This window comes from Danio rerio, chromosome 7, assembly GCF_049306965.1.
Source record: "Danio rerio strain Tuebingen ecotype United States chromosome 7, GRCz12tu, whole genome shotgun sequence".
Taxonomy (NCBI): domain Eukaryota; kingdom Metazoa; phylum Chordata; class Actinopteri; order Cypriniformes; family Danionidae; genus Danio; species Danio rerio.
Window position 1 is genome coordinate 16,903,486 of NC_133182.1, and position 19,014 is coordinate 16,922,499.

General features: G+C 33.9%; 1 protein-coding gene across 20 annotated transcripts in view; it reads left to right on the forward strand.

Annotated features, from left to right (window-relative positions):
* The window catches only part of nav2a (neuron navigator 2a), a 386,862-nt gene that overhangs the window by 286,686 nt on the left and 81,162 nt on the right, over positions 1 to 19,014 (forward strand). For 18 of the 20 annotated variants that reach the window (XM_068222552.2, XM_073908175.1, XM_073908169.1 and 15 more), the window contains 4 exons: positions 5,679 to 6,744; positions 8,647 to 8,759; positions 9,274 to 9,382; positions 12,208 to 12,591. In XM_068222552.2, coding sequence (XP_068078653.2) covers positions 5,679 to 6,744; positions 8,647 to 8,759; positions 9,274 to 9,382; positions 12,208 to 12,591 — 1,672 coding nt within the window. Of the gene's footprint in view, positions 1 to 1,375; positions 3,031 to 5,678; positions 6,745 to 8,646; positions 8,760 to 9,273; positions 9,383 to 12,207; positions 12,592 to 19,014 lie in introns of those variants that run through there. The other 2 variants (XM_068222557.2, XM_073908182.1) reach the window with 1 other exon arrangement.

The window sequence follows — 19,014 nt, forward strand, 5'->3', positions numbered from 1 at the left end:
CTGAAAGTTCCAATGAGCACAGTGGCCTCCATCATCAGTGGAAGATGTTTGGAACCACCAGGACTCTTGCTAGAGCTGGCCGGCCATCTAAATTAAGTGATCAGGGGAGAAGGGCCTTAGTAAGGGAGGTGATCAATAACCCGATGGTCACTCTGTCTGAGGTCCAGCATTCTTCTGTGGAGAGAGGAGAACCTTACAGAAGGACAACCATCTGTGCAGCAATCCACCAATCAGGCCTGTATGGTAGAGCGGCCAGACGGAAGACACTCCCTGCCTGGAATTTGCCAAAAGGCATCTGTAGGACTCTCAGACCATAAGAAACAAAAATCTCTGGTCTGATGAGACTAAAATTTACTTTTTGGAGTGAATGCCAGGCGTTCCGAAGAGATCTGAAAATGGCTGTACACCGTTGTTTCAAATCCAACTTGATAGAGCTTAAGAGGTACTGCAAAGAGGAATGGGCAAAAATTCCCAAAGACAGTTGTGCCAAGCTTGTGCATCATATTCAAAAAGACTTGAGGCTGTAATTGCTGCCAAAGGTGCATCAACAAAGTATTGAGCAAAGGCTTCGAATACTTACGTACATGTGATTTTGCAGGTTTTTTATTTTTTAATAAATTTGCAACTTAAAAAAAAAATCTTTTTTACATTGTCATTATGGGGAATTGTGTGGTGAATGTTGAAGAAATAAATGAATGTAACAAATTTTGGAATAGGGCTGTAGGATGGATGGATGGATGTACGCCAAACAGACTTACAGATAAAAAGATAGATGGATGGATGGATGGATAGATAGATAGATAGATAGATAGATAGATAGATAGATAGATAGATAGATAGATAGATAGATAGATAGATAGATAGATAGATAGATAGATAGATAGATAGATAGATAGATAGATAGATAGATAGATAGATAGATAGATAGATAGATAGATAGATAGATAGATAGATGGATAGATAGATCTTACATATTATTTTAGTCAGAAAAAAAGGGTGTAATATGACAGGAACTTGAACCGCCGTCGTGTGTTCTCCTGTGTGGTCATCTGAGACTAATGATTGCTGTTTTTCCGCCGTGGAGGAATAATCACTTAAATATGGACGTCAAGAGGAACTTTTAAGAGGCCACAAACCCTGAGGGCAGAAAGTTTCTCTGGAGTTCCCTCATGATATGCGTCCAACTATTTCATCTCCTTATGTGCAAATGATTGACAGTTTAGCTGTTCATTGTTTTTGACAGTAACTGTTTACCCTTTTGAATCTTATTTCTATGTTCTGAAGTTTCTGATAAATAAGCTGGGTTTCATCATTTTCATCAGTTTGATCATTCTGTTTTTTTATTTTTTATTTTTTATGCCTGTCCCCCTCTCAGCCCCTCTTTCCTCTCTCTCTACCTATTGGAAGTCATTAGTGGTCTGACCCACTTCTCTCAGGCTGGCATGGCTAATTGGACCTTAATCACTTCCTAATTGCTGCTTTGTTTCTTTGCCGCTCATTAAATGCTAGACTGAATGGGATGGGAACTGTGCTTTTGTCCATATCAGATAGAGGAGTAAGATATACAGATTTTTAAAAAATTAAACAAATAAATGAAATTGAGTTTAATATTTTGTTTTTGTAGCAAATTGGCAAGCAACAACTTAACTTAAAGCTACAGTTCATAATCACAGAATTTAATAAAGGAAACTCAGAGGTTTGTAACTACATTAGGATGAGTACATTTTCATTTTTAGGGTGGTAAACTATCTATTTAAAGGCACAGTTCACCCAAAAAATTAAAATTATGATAATTTACTAATCCTCAATAGTTTCAAAGCATTATGCGTTTATTTTTTATTCTAGTCAGCACACAGGCTAATAAACATGTTTTGAATAAATTTGGAAAGTGGTAGATATTGACATCCACAGTAGGAAAAACAAATACTAATGGCTACTAGTTTCCAACATTCTTCAAAACATCTCTTTTTGTTGTTTAGAATAGAAGGAAGAATCTTATGGTGGAAAAGTGGAAAAGCTTAGGTGAATAATGAGATGAATTGTCCCTTCAAGTGCTTTCCAAATGTTGCAAGTTATTTCAAGTTAAGTAGTATTTAAAGTGGTTTAAATTAATTCTGATCATAATAAACAATACACAATGTCTCTGCAAGACATTCATTGGAGTACATCTTAAGTTTTTACTGCTCTTCTCTTTAATGTGTGACAATAGAACATGCGCAGCTTTTTATTTATTTATGTTTGGTTTGGTTTATACTTTTGGTTTTGGGGCATCAGCCGACTGATGGAGCGAGTGTTTTCAGTGTAATAGAGAGAGATATTTTAGAAAACTTTGTTGCCTTAACATTTATAATACTTAACAATTTATCCAATTATTGGATATTATGCTATTACCGAACTTTAAAAGGTTATTTTCAATTTTGCATAATACTTCGTCATTTCAAAATCTAGTAAATTTTACTTATTAAAATTAAAATCGCAACTAATTCCTGTTTTTACCAACCTTTTATAAACATTGACTGCACTTATTATCCAATTCTAGACATTTTTGCCTGCACAAGAATGGAATTCAGCAAATGTCATCTACTGTTTTATACACCTTAAAAATGTAAACAAATACAGGCTTGCTGAAACTTTCATTAAAATGAAAACATCTCTTTCAACACTCCAAGCAATAGATTCAACCTTGCACAATATAAAAAAACTTTTAAAAAAAAAGTTTCCCTCCAACCACAAAATATACAACTATTTTTTTTACTTGCAGATTTAAGATGGAAATAAAAGTATTAACTGCAATAGTGCCATGCAAGATCTTCCAACTGCAAATCTCTATTATATTTTGTCAATGGAGTGAGAGAGAGAGAGAGAGAGAGAGAGAGAGAGAGAGAGAGAGAGAGAGAGAGAGAGAGAGAGAGAGATCATGTGCAGGAACTCTTCAGTGTTGGAGTTTTATTTGCAGTGAACTGGACTACTGAGACGCTTCATGCTGGACTTACTGTGAAACCAACACACTTTATCAAATGGACCTGCCAGGTGAAGGAATTCTATTGGGTTCAATAGGGTTTTTTTTTGCCCTTATGATTGTAAAAACACTTTTGGACTATTTTTCTTTTGGGAGAGATATCGAAGTCATTCTGTAAGGTTTGTCTTATTTTGCTGTGGGATGTTAAAGACCATGTTTGTTTTTGTGTTGTAGAAATACATCTGTTGTTTGTTTTATCAGTTAAAGGAGTAGTTCATCCAAAAAAGAAAATATAATAACTACAGTATTTATTCTTTTTTAGTATCTTTAGGTTACAACTCTAATAATGCACATTTTGTTTTCACACAGTCTCTTAATTATGTTTAAAAACTGTAAAAAAAAAAAAAAAAAAAAAAAAAGAAAAATGTAAATTGTTCATTTTGTTCATAAATATTCTTTTGGTGAACAATAAATCTGGATGTTAACCCAGCAAAAACAAAAAATGTTTTGGTAGTCTTCAACCAAAATCTGATCATTTGCATCTGAATTTGGAGTGACACAATATTCTTATCCACACCCATCTTACCGTTAGTTTGCTATGAGAGAATGATGACATTGGTACATTGGAAGTACATCAACATACTGAAATAAAAGTCTCACAGACTTTAACATGATTTCCTTTTTTGGTCTAAAAATATAAAATAAAACCAGAGAGAACTGACACGTGTAGAATGTGTCTTAAAATGTCTATTTTTGTTTCTATTGTTTGTGCACAATAGCTAAACTTGTCCTCCAGTGTTTGAATGAGTTTTGCAGTCTTACTCTCTGTGTTAGAGTAAACAGTTTAGAGTGTGTCTCAGTCGGCCATCTGCTGCTCACTATTAGAATAACATTAGCTCTTGGGTCACTAGCCTTTTATGGCCAGGGAGAGGTGTTTCAATAGTCATCTCAGGTTAAACTTTCAAGCTTTTTTCCTCCTGCATGTCTTACTTGGCATTAGATTTATTATTCTGCTTATACGTTTTGTTCTTTAAATCTACTAATTAACCAAAATCACTGTTGTTGTTTTGGTAGGGATGATGTATGCATCAGCACTAAAATTCTTTTTTGTGTCATATTTTGTATCCTAATCATTTATTATGTATCACATTTTGTATCTTTTTTATGCCATGCTGAAATCGGATCAGATTATTCAGTCTGTTTGCAACAATGAGATTACATTTTTTTTTTCAAAATGTGGTATGGATAGGGACCGTTTCAGCATGTTCCAGCAAATAATAATAACAACAGATACAATAATAATAATAAGAAGAAGAAGAAGAAGAAGAAGAAGAAGAAAATGAAAAGTTGCCAAATTTTAAAAGTCAAAAGTATATAAAAACATTACTTCACAACAGTAAACGTTTCCAATTTGATTGGTATTAAAATTAATTGTATGCTATATATATTGGATTTGGATTTTGTTTAAATATGGCACAGAAATATAATTGATTTGACTTGGATTTGTTATAATATGTAAAAGTCAGATTTCTTGTGTATTTTCCTGTTAACTTATTTTCAAACATTTTTGGCTATTGAAAGAATGCTGAAAGACAATAAAATATAAATATTATGTGATAAATGTAAATCTGAAGTATTGCCTTGGCAACTAAATGAAGAAAGTGTAAGTTCTAAAATGGGTAAAGTTTAAATAAAAGTAAATAAGTAAATCGATGCTAAACAGAAATTTGACAAGGAAAACTAAATTTGAAGTTATTTCTGGAAATAAAAATCAATTAATATATGAATAAATATACTTTAATATTAAATAAACTATACTAAAATTACACTGAACGACAAATACAAATTTTGATATTTGTTAAAAAAAATTATGTTCATTCAATTAAGTGACACATCTGAATGTTTTGTGATGTAAAATTCAAGGTTTCATGTGTATTTTCTTGTTAGCCACAAACATCCATCAGACTCAGAAATAAAGATACAAAATCACTGGGACTGAACCTCAGAATCTTTATTGTCATTGTACAAAATACAGCCAAATTTGCGTTTGCCCCTCCCTTCAGTGCAGTACTATTTATCTAAAACAACAACAATAATAACATGAGATAAAAAGGTAAAATGGCAACAATAATAAATTATAAAAGGATTAACAATACAATACTGAAAGTGTGTATGATGTGCATATAAAGTGGCAAGTGCATTTTATAGCAGCTATTAATTTTTAAAGTGAATAAAGTGTGGGCCAGGAAGGCATACAATTAGATGTCCATGCGTATAAAGTTGCAAGTGCATTTCCTAGCAGCAAGTTAAAAAGTGAGTAAGATTAAAAAGATTTTGGCCAGAGACACTCTCAATTTAATGTCCATACATTATTGCAACAGCCCTTGGATATGTAAAATTTTTTAGTAACCTTTTCAAAAGGTACACTTTTGAACCTTACAGGTAGACATTAGTACATTTAGGGAACACTTTTGTACCTTTAAGGCTCACTTTTGTACTTTTAAGATACTATAGGGTACACATTTGTACATTCTAGGCATTACTAGGTACATTCTTAGTACCTTTAAGAACCTGTTAGGAACAATTGTAACTTTTAAAAAGTTATCAGATTTTGTACCTTTATTTCTCACAGTGATTATTTAACAAGTACATCCGTTCTTTAGCTTTTTCTCTTTCTCTCTGATTCTCACCTTTACCTCTTGTTTGGTTTCCTCTCCAGAATCATCAGAGAGTGTGACTGATCCCGCTCTGTCATCCGCTTGCACCTCTTTAAGCACCAGCACTGTGGCATCTTCTTCATCATCATCAGCCATCCCTCAGCCCAACTCGAGTAGCAAACCCTGGAGAATTAAATCCCAGAACAGCAAGCACACCTCCGCTACCTCCACCGGGCTTTCCACTAAGTCGGATCTCCAAGCCAAGCAGCCCGTACCTGCAGAAGCACCACCCAAAGCTGTGCCTCAGAAATCCATGCTGGAGAAACTCAAGCTTTTTAATAGCAAAGGAGGATCCAAATCATCCACGCAGACAGAGGGCGCTGTTACGCCCACTGGAGGGAAGGATGCCGCTTTGGTTTTGGAGAGAGTTGAGACCGGTTCCAATACTGAACCTATTGAGGAAATGGATGGGAACGTGAGGCCCACGAATGGGGCTGTTAGCGTGACAACAAGCAGCCCAAAAATTGCGCTAAAAGGCATCGCACAGCGGACGTTTAGTCGTGCTCTTACAGCGAAAAAAGCATCAGCGAAATCTTCAGAGAAAGAAAAGGGCAAAGACAAAAATGCATCCAAGCGAGGCTCTCCTTCAGAAAAGGTAGAGGAGGTCAAGGAAGAAGTGGTTTCTTCAAGCGTTGTTACTGCTCCCTCTGAACCAGAGCCCAGAAAAGCCTCCAAAATCGCCAGTTTTATACCTAAAGGTGGCAAAGTGGGCGGAGCCAAGAAAGATGGCCCCGCCCCTGTCCAGAGCGGAATTCCAAAACCAGGGAGTAAAAGTGCTGGAAATGGAGCAGTGAAAGGCTCTGCGCTGCCCCTCGGTGGTAAAGACAATGAGAGGCCGCGGAGCGTGCGTTTAGGGGCAGGTTTGGGGCTTCATCGGGACAGTCGCCATTCCTCTTCCTCTTCCAGCCTGGCTTCCACTGAGGGTAAAGGACACCCCATGCACAGCGCCGCCCCGGTGGCCAACGGGACTCAATCCACCGCCAGCAACACAGTCAGTGTGCAGCTTCCTCAACCACAGCAGCAGTACAACCATCCCAACACAGCCACCGTAGCACCTTTCATGTACCGGTATGATGCTTGATTGGATTGTTTTGATTTGGATGTTGATACATTGTTATAAATTTAGACTGATGGAGAGGGTTAAGCCAAATCAAAAGTGGATTATTTCAATTGGACCAGACTAGAAATAAGTCAGATTCCTTAAATATAAGTATTTTCATTGTAATTAGTTCAGTTATTCAAATTAACAGTGACACTTTTGTTTAAATAACAAGTCACACCATTCACTACTGGCTTATTACTTGCCTTTTATTAAGATAATAACTGTTTATTAGCACTTATACAATATGATCTTATTTTAAATCTTTAATCCTACCCAATACCCAAACTACCACCATACTAACTATCATTAAGCGGGTAATTAGGAGTTTATTGAGCTAAAAGTCTTAGTTAATGGTTTGCTAATAGCACAAATTGTACATTAAATTAAAGTGTGACCAAATTACCCAATAAAACATTTCAAAACATGAATAAATATTGTACAATTACTAAAACTTAAACAAAATAAAAAGTAAATACAAAGTAAATAAATAATAATTATAAATGTAGAAAATTATAATGACAAAAAATTTTAATTAAAAAAAAGAAAAATAACAGCTCAATTAAATAACTATTTGATACAGTATAATTCAATTCAGTTCAATTCAATTCAAATGAAAGCTAATTACTAAAACTAAGGTTGTTAAATAGAATTGTTTGAATTTATTTAAATACATCGTTTAAATAAATATTACTACTATGATTAAAACTAAACCCAATAATATTGTTTAATCAGTATTATCAAATGGAAAACTAAAAGATTTTGAATAATGAAAGTACTATAGTATTTAAAATAAAATAAAAACAACACTGGATTGCTCAAACTTATTTCTTAAGATATTTCTAAAATGTTAGAAACATTGGATTGTTTTCTAATATTCATGGGTTGTGTGATTTTTGCTTTAAATTAAATAGAAAATTAATTGTTTTAATTTCAGATACTATGCCTAAACTTTAGAACTAAAACTAAACTACTGTAAACAAATAACTGTAAATAACTGTAATGAAAATGACATTAAAAAGGCAAATGCTATCTTTAGACATTGAAAAAGCTCACTGTAAAACATTACTGTATAATTTACAGAAATTTACTGGCACCTAAAACTACTGTAAACAAATACTAGTAAATAACTACAATGAGAATGACATTAAAAGGCAAATGCTATCATTAGATTTGAAAAAGCACACTGTAAAAACATCACTGTATAATTTACTGTAACTTACTGGCACCTAAAATTTAAAAGCACACATGTAAATGTAAATAAATAATTACAATTATTCTGTAATTCTATAAATGACAATTATAACTTTTAATTTACCAAAATAGCCAATAAATTATTGTAAATTTTACATTTTAAAAAATACTTTAAAAACATTTGAATTAATAAAAGCTTTCACAACAGACCTGTAGGTTAAAAACACACAGAACACCTTGAGTTGTTATTTTTGTACTTTTAAAAAAGGAAAATGAGTGCAGAAGTTAGTTTACTAGAGTGCAGAAGTTAGTTTATTAGAGTGCAGAAGTTAGCTAGTTAGTTCATTGAATTGGAGTTTAATGCTGTTGGATAGACGGATAAAGGTTTGTGACAAAACAGATGTGTAAGAAGTTTATTTGCATTCTGTAGTTAAGCGACAGATTGTTAAACTAGTTATAGCAACATATAGCAGCATGTTCATGCATGCTCATAGATGTGTGTGACTCCCCGTCAGGCTCAGCTGTGAAGCGTTTGACTGGTATTTCCTCTAAAACAGACTCTTCAGCCTGTGTTTGTTTTCTATAAAGGATTCCTCTTGTCAGGCCTTGACTTCTGCTGACTAGAATGTCATAGAAAAAGGATGTGAATGTCATTATTTTAACTTATCTTTTTTTAGGACTCAGAATGAGGCAGATGGAAATATGGGCACAAACCTGAGCTCTGGATGTCGCAGCAGTGACTCTGGCAGCTTCAGTAAAACCAACCAGTCTTCTACCGAGGATCTGTCAGGTAACACCTTCATTCATTTCTCATTCAGCATCAATCTGGTTGAAGTAATTGTTCATCTGATAGTTCTGATGTTTTGTCCATCAATAAATTAAGGTTTATAGAATTGTAAATACATTTTTTAATGAAATCTCTTATCCCAGACTGCATTTATGTGATTCAAAATTGAAAATACAGTAAAACAGTAATAATCTGAACTAGTATTACTGAATATTTTACAAATTGATGTTTTATATTTATACACTTCATATTCACACTTTACAATAAGGATTAATGTTAAAGTATTGACATACTTTTTTAATTACTTATTTATTTTATTTATTTATTTATAAATATGAATAAAAATGGAGAGAAAAAAAAAAAATATATATATATATATATATTAATAAAAAAAAAAAAATATATATATATATATATATATATATATATATATATATATATATGTATATATATATATATATATATATATATATGAAATATTACAATGTGATATTAAATGTGAACAACTTATTTTCAGGTGAAGATCCAGAGACCAGGCGCCTGAGGACTGTCAAAAACATCGCTGACCTGCGGCAGAATCTAGAAGAAACCATGTCCAGTTTACGGGGGACACAAATCACTCACAGGTAGACATTTTCTGGTCTGAGGAACTACAGTATATGCTGTAGCCATCATAAGAAGCACATCCAGTGGCTAATATTGGCTTCTCACTATAGCTTTTTCTTTTCTGTTACACTTTGAACACTTAATGTTGCGTTGTGGACAAGAAACATGTCATCAAGTGTCATGTGTGATCTAAAAAAAGTAAAAACAAACCTCATAATGCGGGAGTTCTGTTAAAATAGCATAAAAAGGTGAAGACGGCTCTTTAGTGTACTTAAAGGAAATGCAAATTTACTCACTACTTACTCACCCTGACGTGGTTACAAACCAATATGGGTTTCTTTTTTTTGTTGAACACAAAAGAAGATATTTTGAAAAAAAAAGCTGGATCCACTATGGAAGTCAATAGTTACAGGCTTCCAACATTCTCCAAAATATCTTCTTTAAAAAAAAAAAAAAACAAGGTTTGAAATATGAGTAAATGATAACATAATTGTCATTTTTTGGGTAAACTATCCCTTTAAACTGGCAAAGAAACAAGCCACTATAAATAATACATTTTTTTCCTTGCGTTTTATTCAATAACAAGACAATAGACAATAACAGGAATATAGACAATAACAGGCACCAATCCTTCCTCAGCTTTAACCTTTTTACTGTCAGTTTCCTAAATAAATTATAAAATGACTCTATTGGCTCCTTAATGCTCTGTCCACCTTAGTTTATTCTTAAAACCTTATTTCTTCCTCATTTTGATCTTTTGTCTAATTGACCAGGACTGTGTTCTGCAGTAGTTGTAAAAAGTCCATTTTAGGGTAAAATGAGAGAAGCAGGACATATTTCTTTCCTGAGGTGTTGAGATATTTGGTACAGTTACTCATTTCTATGAATAAAAGCAGTATTAACAGTTGAAATTAAATGCTGTTTGGTAAAAAAATACCATAGTAGTTTTCAGAACAATACTATATTATAAAAGACTATGATGTTGGCAAATATGGATTTGCTGTAGCGACAGTACCACTGTAATGAATATAAATCATGCCTATAGTAGGTTTGAAGAAAATATAGTTATCATGGTACATTTTTGTTTTTTTAGAAGGACATTTTTGTTCGCATTTATCTTTTAAATGTTTCACTTAACACTACAGAAAACATTGTAAAACATATTTTTGCTGCTCAATATTTTTGTGGAACACAAAAAAAGGGCAAAGCTTGAGATAGAAACAAAAGATGATACTTTTATTCTGCTTGGGTGCATTAAATTGACAAAAAAATAAATAAACATTACAGACATTTAGATACAAGTACCCATATTTAAGTTCCCTACTTCCCTTAAAGTGACAAAAAAAACAAGAAAGTACATACTATTTATACAAGTTTCAAAACGTGTTATCTAGAATCACAAGTTTAATCAAGTTCTCTAGGTGGACAGTGGTCAATAATGGGGAACAAATGGCAATAACTTTCTCTCTGATCAGATACACGCTCTCAAACAAATACTAGCAATCAAACGAACAATGCAGAATGATATGATGATGACCATAGCTAACGATTTGTAATAAGTAACAGCGATGACATAAAGTGGCATCGAAGGGAAGTTGTGGAGGACCCTTATAGAAGCAGTCATGCTGCCAGACCAATTGCCATGTGATAATCACAAGCCACACCCACCAAGAATGAAAGAAACCAAACAAAACAAAAAATACCACAGACATCGAAATGTTCCCAAAAAACCAACAGGTCATAACAGCACACAAAATTAGCTTATGTTTTGCACTTCTTCGCCTATATAAATATTGCATATATGCATTGCATATATGTGCAGCCCTAATTAAAAAAAAATTTCTCTCTCTGTCAGTACACTACAAACCACTTTTAATGGTGGCTTGAGCTGGTATATGAATATTGCATATACTAATATTGCGATTTAACGATATCTATTTTACTCTATTGTGCCGCCCTAAATTTAACTTTTAGTTTCTTGCATATACTATTATTACGATTAATGCTATTTTTTTAATATAGTGTGCAGCTCAAATTTTTTTTTCTGTCAGTACACTGGAAACCACTTTTGATGGTAATGTAAGCTGCAAAATGAATATTGCTTATACTAATATTGCGATTAACAATATTTGTTTACTATATCATGCAGCACTAATTTAAAATTTTTGTTTTCTTGCTTATACTAATATTGCGATTAGCGATATCTTTTTCGATATATTGTGCAGCCCTATTTTAAATCTTTGTTTTCTCTGTCAGTATACTTGAAACTACTTTTAATGGTGGCGTGAGCTGCGAATATTGGATATTGGTTGAATATTGGATATACTAATATCGTGATTAACAATATTTTTTCACTATATTCTGCAGCTATAATCTTAAATCTTTTTTTTTCTTTAATATCTATCAGTATAGTGGAAACCACTTTTGATGGTTATGTGTACTGCGATATACATATACTAATATCACGATTCATTATATTCTTTCAGCATATTGTGCAGCCCTAATTTTAAAGCTTTCTTTTCTTGTATACTATTTTAATAAACTATATTTTTTTATATATATTGTGCAGCCCTAATTAATTTTTTTTTGTCAGTACACTAAAAGCCACTTTTGATTGCGGCATGAGCTGCAATATGAATATTGGATATAATATTATCGCGATTAACAATATTTTTTCACTTTTTTGTGCAGCCCTAATTTTAAATATGTCAGTACACTGGAAACCACTTTTGATGGTTGCGTGAGCTGCGATATGATTTTTGGATATACTATTATCATGATTGACTACATTTTTTCGATATGTTGTGCAGCCCTAATTTTAAATCATTTTTTTTCTCTCTATCAGTACACTGGAAACCACTTTTGATGGTGGCGTGACTACCGAAATGAGCAGTCGCAACATCCTCAGCATGGCGTCTCGACCTTCGCCTCTGTCCTGGGCCAGTCGTATGGGTCAGTCCAGCCCCCGTCTGCAAGCAGGAGATGCTCCCTCTGTTGGTAATGGGTATCAGTCCCGCAGCGGGGGGGTTGCACCCGGCCAGGGCCGCTATCTGTATCAGGCTCCCCTACGGAAGCAGCTGGCAGCACGCGGCAGTGGTCTCTGTGGTCTGGAGCTGGGGGATCGAGTGGAGGATCTGGAGCTGGCAGGAGTGGGTCTGGAAATGAGTGGATATATGAGTGATGGAGATGTGCTCTCTAAAAACGCCCGCACTGATGAGCTGAGCAGCGGGTGAGTGAGAAAAAGGATTGTCTTAGGTTAAAGGGTCCTGTTAATTTTTTTTTTTTTTTTACTTTTGAGCATTGTTTGTACTTAAAGGTCCCATAAAATTAAAATAATTTTTTTAGATGTTAGAATTAGTCTGTTAGTTTTAAGGAACTTGCGTTTAGAAGATATAAAATTCATATAAACATCCAAAGCTTGCAGTTTGTCACTTCTGCATAAATCAATCAACATTTTTTTTCACCGCAGTTTCTCAATAAATCTCTTGACCAATTGAGTGCTCTCTAGTATCTGACATGCCCCGCCCACTTCAAGACGCTTCTCATGTGCATTTTATTTGCACTTGAGCTCAGCCACTCTCACAGGCAGAGCTGTGATCAAAACAAAACACTATTGGATGCTTTTTTAAAAGGGGAGGAGCTACTCTGTTCCACCCTCTTTTCATTTTTAATTTGACATTACGTCAGGCATCAAATATCAAAAATGCATATTTCAAAGCACTTTTCAGGGACTTTAAAGAAACCCACAAAAATAAATTCTAATACACCTGATGTCTTGTGAAAACGGTTATAATATGAAGTATTTAACTCAGATGGACAGTGGATTTTTGCAATGGCTGGTAAGTATGTTTTGCGGTTAAAAAAGGTATGATGGTGTTAATATAAATTTGTAGAACAAACTAAACAAAATGTCCTCTCATCATGTTACATGTAATTTTTTGTATAAATTTAGCTGTATTAAAATAAACTGTATAAATAAATAGTAAAGGACTAGTATATGATTACATCACAAACATGCTAGTTAGCTCATGATATCATCTAGATTTTTATAGACTTTTCAAGTAAAAAGAAAAAAAACAGGCTTAAGCAACATTTTTAATGAAGTGGTTTCGGCAACACTGTTTGTATTGAGTTTGAAACAGAAGATATACACAGGGCAATTTTTTGAGCAATGTTTCCAGGCAGTTTTGCAAAGCCATGTTGCTTTGGGCAATACTATTGCATCTGTAACCCATTGTACTAATTAGTTAACCCCTGTCTCACCCGGTTGCCTACTTATAGCAATTTCCCAAAGTTGTCCAGAAACACTGCTCAAAAAGTTGCCCTGTGTATTATCAGCATGAGGGTTGTAGCCACTAGAGGGCGGTGTGGTTCTTTAAATATGAACTCATATCTAATAGTGTTTTTGTTAGGATTCTGAATCAGTGTGTGGCTTTTAATGTCTAAAATGAACCTTTTCTCTATTAATTACATTATTATATATTTTATAATTTTTTTTACATTTATGAAGCAATATTCTATGATTTAATTTTTAAACAAGTTGGATCAACAGAGTTTTGCATTTAGGAAAATATAGACCTTAAGTAAAGGATTTTTTTACCATTGTTAAAAATGGACATGCTGCATAATATTTCAGTTGTTTATATATTTTTTACATTTATTTTTGTTTTTATTTTTATTTTTTGTAGCAAACTTTTTATTTCTTTTGCTGCTTTTTCATCTTAGCTCATGGTAGAAAAAGAGTTGGGACTGTGTTTAGTATTGTTTTGGATCCAGCCAATTAAATTTTCACAGATGTGTGTTAGATACAATCTTCAGTGACTCAGATGAGCACATTAAATGCAATGAATACTTTCACCTTGCAGCTCTGGCCCTTTGGGCAGGAATACAAGTGTATTTTGTGCATTTGCCTTCTTTGTACTGACTGTACAGATTGAAGGGTCGATTTAACACCCTCTTCATGCTCAAACAAGCTCTCTGCATACCTTGGCTGTGCTAATGTGCAATTTAAACTTCTTGTGTTATTATTTCTCTGCAATCCCATGTCTTCCTGTGTGGCATGAGCTCTACAAACTGTTCTACTGCTTCGAACATTAGCAGATTATAGAGAACAGGTCAGGTGACACGCTGCAATCACACCTGGCCAAGAGCCTGACATCTGAAGGCAAAATATCACTTGATATACACTGAAAAAAAAGATTCATTGGATTTACTCAATTTATATTTTTTTGTTTGTTTAAATTTAGCCCATATTAATTGTTTGCAACCACTTACCTTAAATAAATGTAGAAAATCCAATGAATCTTTTTTCAGTGAAGATTTGAAATGCCCAACAAAATCTGAATGTAGTCACTATTCAATTGTCAATTGTAGTGCATTTGATATAGTTTCTGCAGACATTTATATCAGTATGATGATGTGTTTGCAACTGTAAGCTGGGTTTTATTTTTGCGCTTTTCCTCACGTTTCACACGTAGCAAACATAGGGGCCAATTACATGACAACGTTTTCAGCTTTACACAGGAGACTTTGTATATGTTTTGCCTGTTTTGTTTTTACATAACAATGCCGTTTTTTATCACAATGTATTTAACCCTTAATAAAACAAAGACATGTATTTGATGGATGTTCAATATAATGTTTATACTTCAACAAACTAAATCACACAGCTATTTGTTGGGGTTGATTTGCACAAATGTCTAACCAGTGCCACACCATTTAGTTGCACTTTGAATCGTAAATAATATTTTAAATATTTAGCAAACAGGCACTTCAATCATTTTTATCAAGGGAGGATTATATGGCAATATGTAATATGTATTGTTAATATATTATAATAAGTAATATTAATATTATAATATTATAAAAAGTATCTGAATTGTTTGAACTCGAATTATAGGGTCATCATAACTACATTCTAATAAACGTTATCCAGCAATAAATGATTTGGCAAAGCAAGTGACAAATTCAATATTGTCAGCTCCAGCTGTGATATTATTTTAAAATATTGCTGTTGCTGTTTATATTTTATTATGTATTGTAATTGTAATTGTTTTATTTGATCTTTTTTGTTGAGCAAAAACTTTGGGCTGTGAAAAAGTGCCTCATAAATAAAATGTTATTATTATTATTATTATTATTATTATTATTATTATTATTATTATTATTATTATTATTGTTGTTGTTGTTGTTGTTGTTGTTGTTGTTGTTGTTTATGATGACAATAACAATAATAATGTATTATTATTATTATTTATTATTATTATTTTTATAAATATTAGTGTTGTTATAAATGATGACGATGACAATAATATTTTATTATTATTATTGTCATTATTTGTTTATAATAACAATAAAAATTGTTTTATTATTAATAATAATGATTATTATTATTAGGTAAGGCAAAGCAAGGCAAGTTTATTTATATAGCACATTTCATACACAGTGGTAATTCAAAGTGCTTTACATTAACAGGAATAAAAGAGAAAATTATTAATATAGATTGAAATGTGTTAAAACAGCTTTAAAAGAATGCAAAAGAAAAGAAAAACATAATAGTGCGATCTGTCGGATGTAGCACAGTGCTCATTCAGTAAAGGCACAGCTAAACAGATGTGTTTTCAGTCTTGATTTGAATGTGCCTAATGTTGGAGCACATCTGATCATTTCTGGAAGCTGATTCCAGCAGCGGGCGGCGTAGTAGCTGAAGGCTGATTCACCCTGCTTTGACTGAACTCTTGGAATTTCTGTTAGGTTTGTATTCAGTGAGAAAATCTGTAATGTATTGAGGTCCTAGGCCATTTAGTTATTTATAGACAGAAAATTGTTCATATGTAGACATAGACACAAAGTAATAATACTACTTTAAACTCTATTCTGAATGTAACTGGGAGCCAGTGTAAAGACCTGAGGACAGGTGTGATGTGCTCTGATTTTCTGGTTCTGGTCAGAATCCTGGCAGCAGCGTTCTGGATCAGCTGTAACTGTCTGACTGTCTTTTTGGGAAGGCCAGTGAGGAGTCCATTACAGTAATCCTCTCTGCTGCTGATAAAAGCATGAACAAGTCCTTACTGGAAACAAAGCATCTAATTCTTGCAATGTTTTTGAGATGATAGTATGCTGATTCACTAACTGCTTTGACATGACTATTATAATAATACAAAATTATTGTTATTGTTATCATTAATTATTATCAATTATTTTATTGTTATTATTATTGGGGGCTGCACGGTGGTGTCCAGGGTAGCACGTTCGCCTCACAACTAGAAGGTCGCTGGTTCGAGACTCAGCTGGGTTTCTGTGTGGAGTTTGCTTGTACGTACGGGATTCCTCTGGGTGCTCCGGTTGCCCCCACAAGTCCAAAGACATGCGGTACAGGTGAATTGTGGAAAACTTAAATGTCCGTAGTGTATGTGTGTGAATGAGTGTGTAAGAATGTTTCCCAGCAATGGGTTGCAGCTGGAATGGCATCCGCTGCGTAAAACATATGCTGGATAAGGTGGCGGTTTATTCTGCTGTGGCAACCCCAGATTAATAAAGGGACTAAGCCGAAAAAGAAATGCTTGAATGAATAATTATTATAATTATAAGTAATAGTAGTAGTAATGTTATTTGCACACCCTGGTTTTGTACTTCTGTAATTGTGACATTTTAAAAGTGAGGTTCTTAACTCTGACACTTGACTGAAAGGCCAATCCAGACAAACCCGTGTGCTTTGATTAAAGTCTCTTAACCTGAATGATCTCCTGCACAATAGATAATGTCATATAAGCACTGAGGGACGTCAGGGTTATGCTGTGTAGATCATGAAGCGCACTAACATGTTTGAACCACTGAAAGAGACTCTTATAATTCCGCTGCTGGATCTGATTTCTCATGTCTCGAACTGGTTATTTTCACTCGGGACTGACGGCTTAAGAGACTTATTGTAGAAATACACCTCAGGCTGCTGTATGTGTGAACACATACACTGAGCAAATAGGATCTGCTTTCTCTATTCATGGCAGCACTTTGATAATGGAGCGACAGGTTTGTCACATGACGTCATGGTGTCGTGATGAAATTAATATGATCTTTGCTCTAAAGCAGCTTTTATTTCTGCATATTGTGACTGTAAGGCATAGACAAATATTCCTTGTGTTTATATAAATACTCACAGGGGTGTAAAACTGTGTGTGGTGGAGTTCTAGCAAAGGTAAAAGTATTTAGCTGTAAGCTTTTTTTATTAATTTCACATTCTAGATTTTGATTTTCACTTGTTCTGTTGCTTAAAGTTGTTCAAACTCCTCTCAAAACGCTTAGGTGGGTGTACTGACAAAAATCGAACACAATATAATTTATTTAAGGCAGTGTGTAAGTGTTATTGACACACCGTGAGGTCGAATTTATTTTTAATGTGTGGTGTGCGATTAACCCTTAGCCTATAACTCAAAAAACAGCTTTCTGGATGTACTATATCCCAACTTATTACACATTCCAAGGTGTGTTATTTTCAGATATCTGAAACTTATCACACAGGCTTATCCAAGCACTTTGAATCATCTTGACCATCAGTATATACACTACCTGACAAAAGTCTTGTCGTCGATCCCAGTTGTAAGAGCAACAAATAATAACTTGACTTCAGTGGCAGAAGGTAGATTTTTCAGATGAATCATCTGTTAAACTGCACCCCAATCATCACAAATACTGTAGTAGACCTATTGGAACCTGCATGGACACAAGATTCTCACAGAAATCAGTCAAGCTTTGGGGTTACATTTTGGTTACAGTTTGGGGGTGTGCAAGAGATCTGCAGATCAACAACCTGAGGTATCAAGACATTTCTGCCACTCATTACATTACAAACCACAGGAGAGGGCCAATTCTTCAGCAGGATAACGCTCCTTCTCATACTTCAGCCTCCACATCAAAGTCCCTGAAAGCAAACAAGGTCAAGATGCTCCAGGACTGGCCAGTCCAGTAACCAGACATGAACATTATTGAACATGTCTGGGGTAAGATGAAGGAGGAGGCTTTAAAAATGAATCCAAAGAATCTTAATAAACTCTGGGAGTCAGCAGAGATGTATGGATGCAGTCCTCCAAGCTCATGGGAGTCATGCACAATATTCATTCTTTTTCCACTGCAGCATGACTTTATATTCTACACTGTACATTATTTCTGTTAAGTGACAAGAATTTTGTCTTAGCAAAGTCAGACCTTACTGTCCTAATTAAATAATTAAAAATCAAGGCATGATTATGTTTTATTTCGGAAAAATAAGCGTAATCTAGAGGCCTTTGCCTTTTATTTAAGCCACTTCTGATACCAAATGATCAACTAGAAGTCAAGTTATTATTTGTTGTTCCTAAAACTTGGATGGGCGACGAGACTATTGTCAAGTAGTGTTTGTTCACATTCAAAATACATGCTTTCTTGCCGCTGTTTTTGACTGTTTGTCACCATCCTGTGTTTGAATAATACTTAGGTTAGTGTATGCTTCATTCAGCCATTCATGTCTATATCAGTTTTCTGTTTAATAAAAAAAATAATGCACTATTTTGGATCAGAATATTGTTCTACCATTACTTCATACTACCAATAAGTCTGTCAGCTTTTATTCTACAATAGCAACCTCTTGGATGCACTTTATGTATTACATAAAAAATAT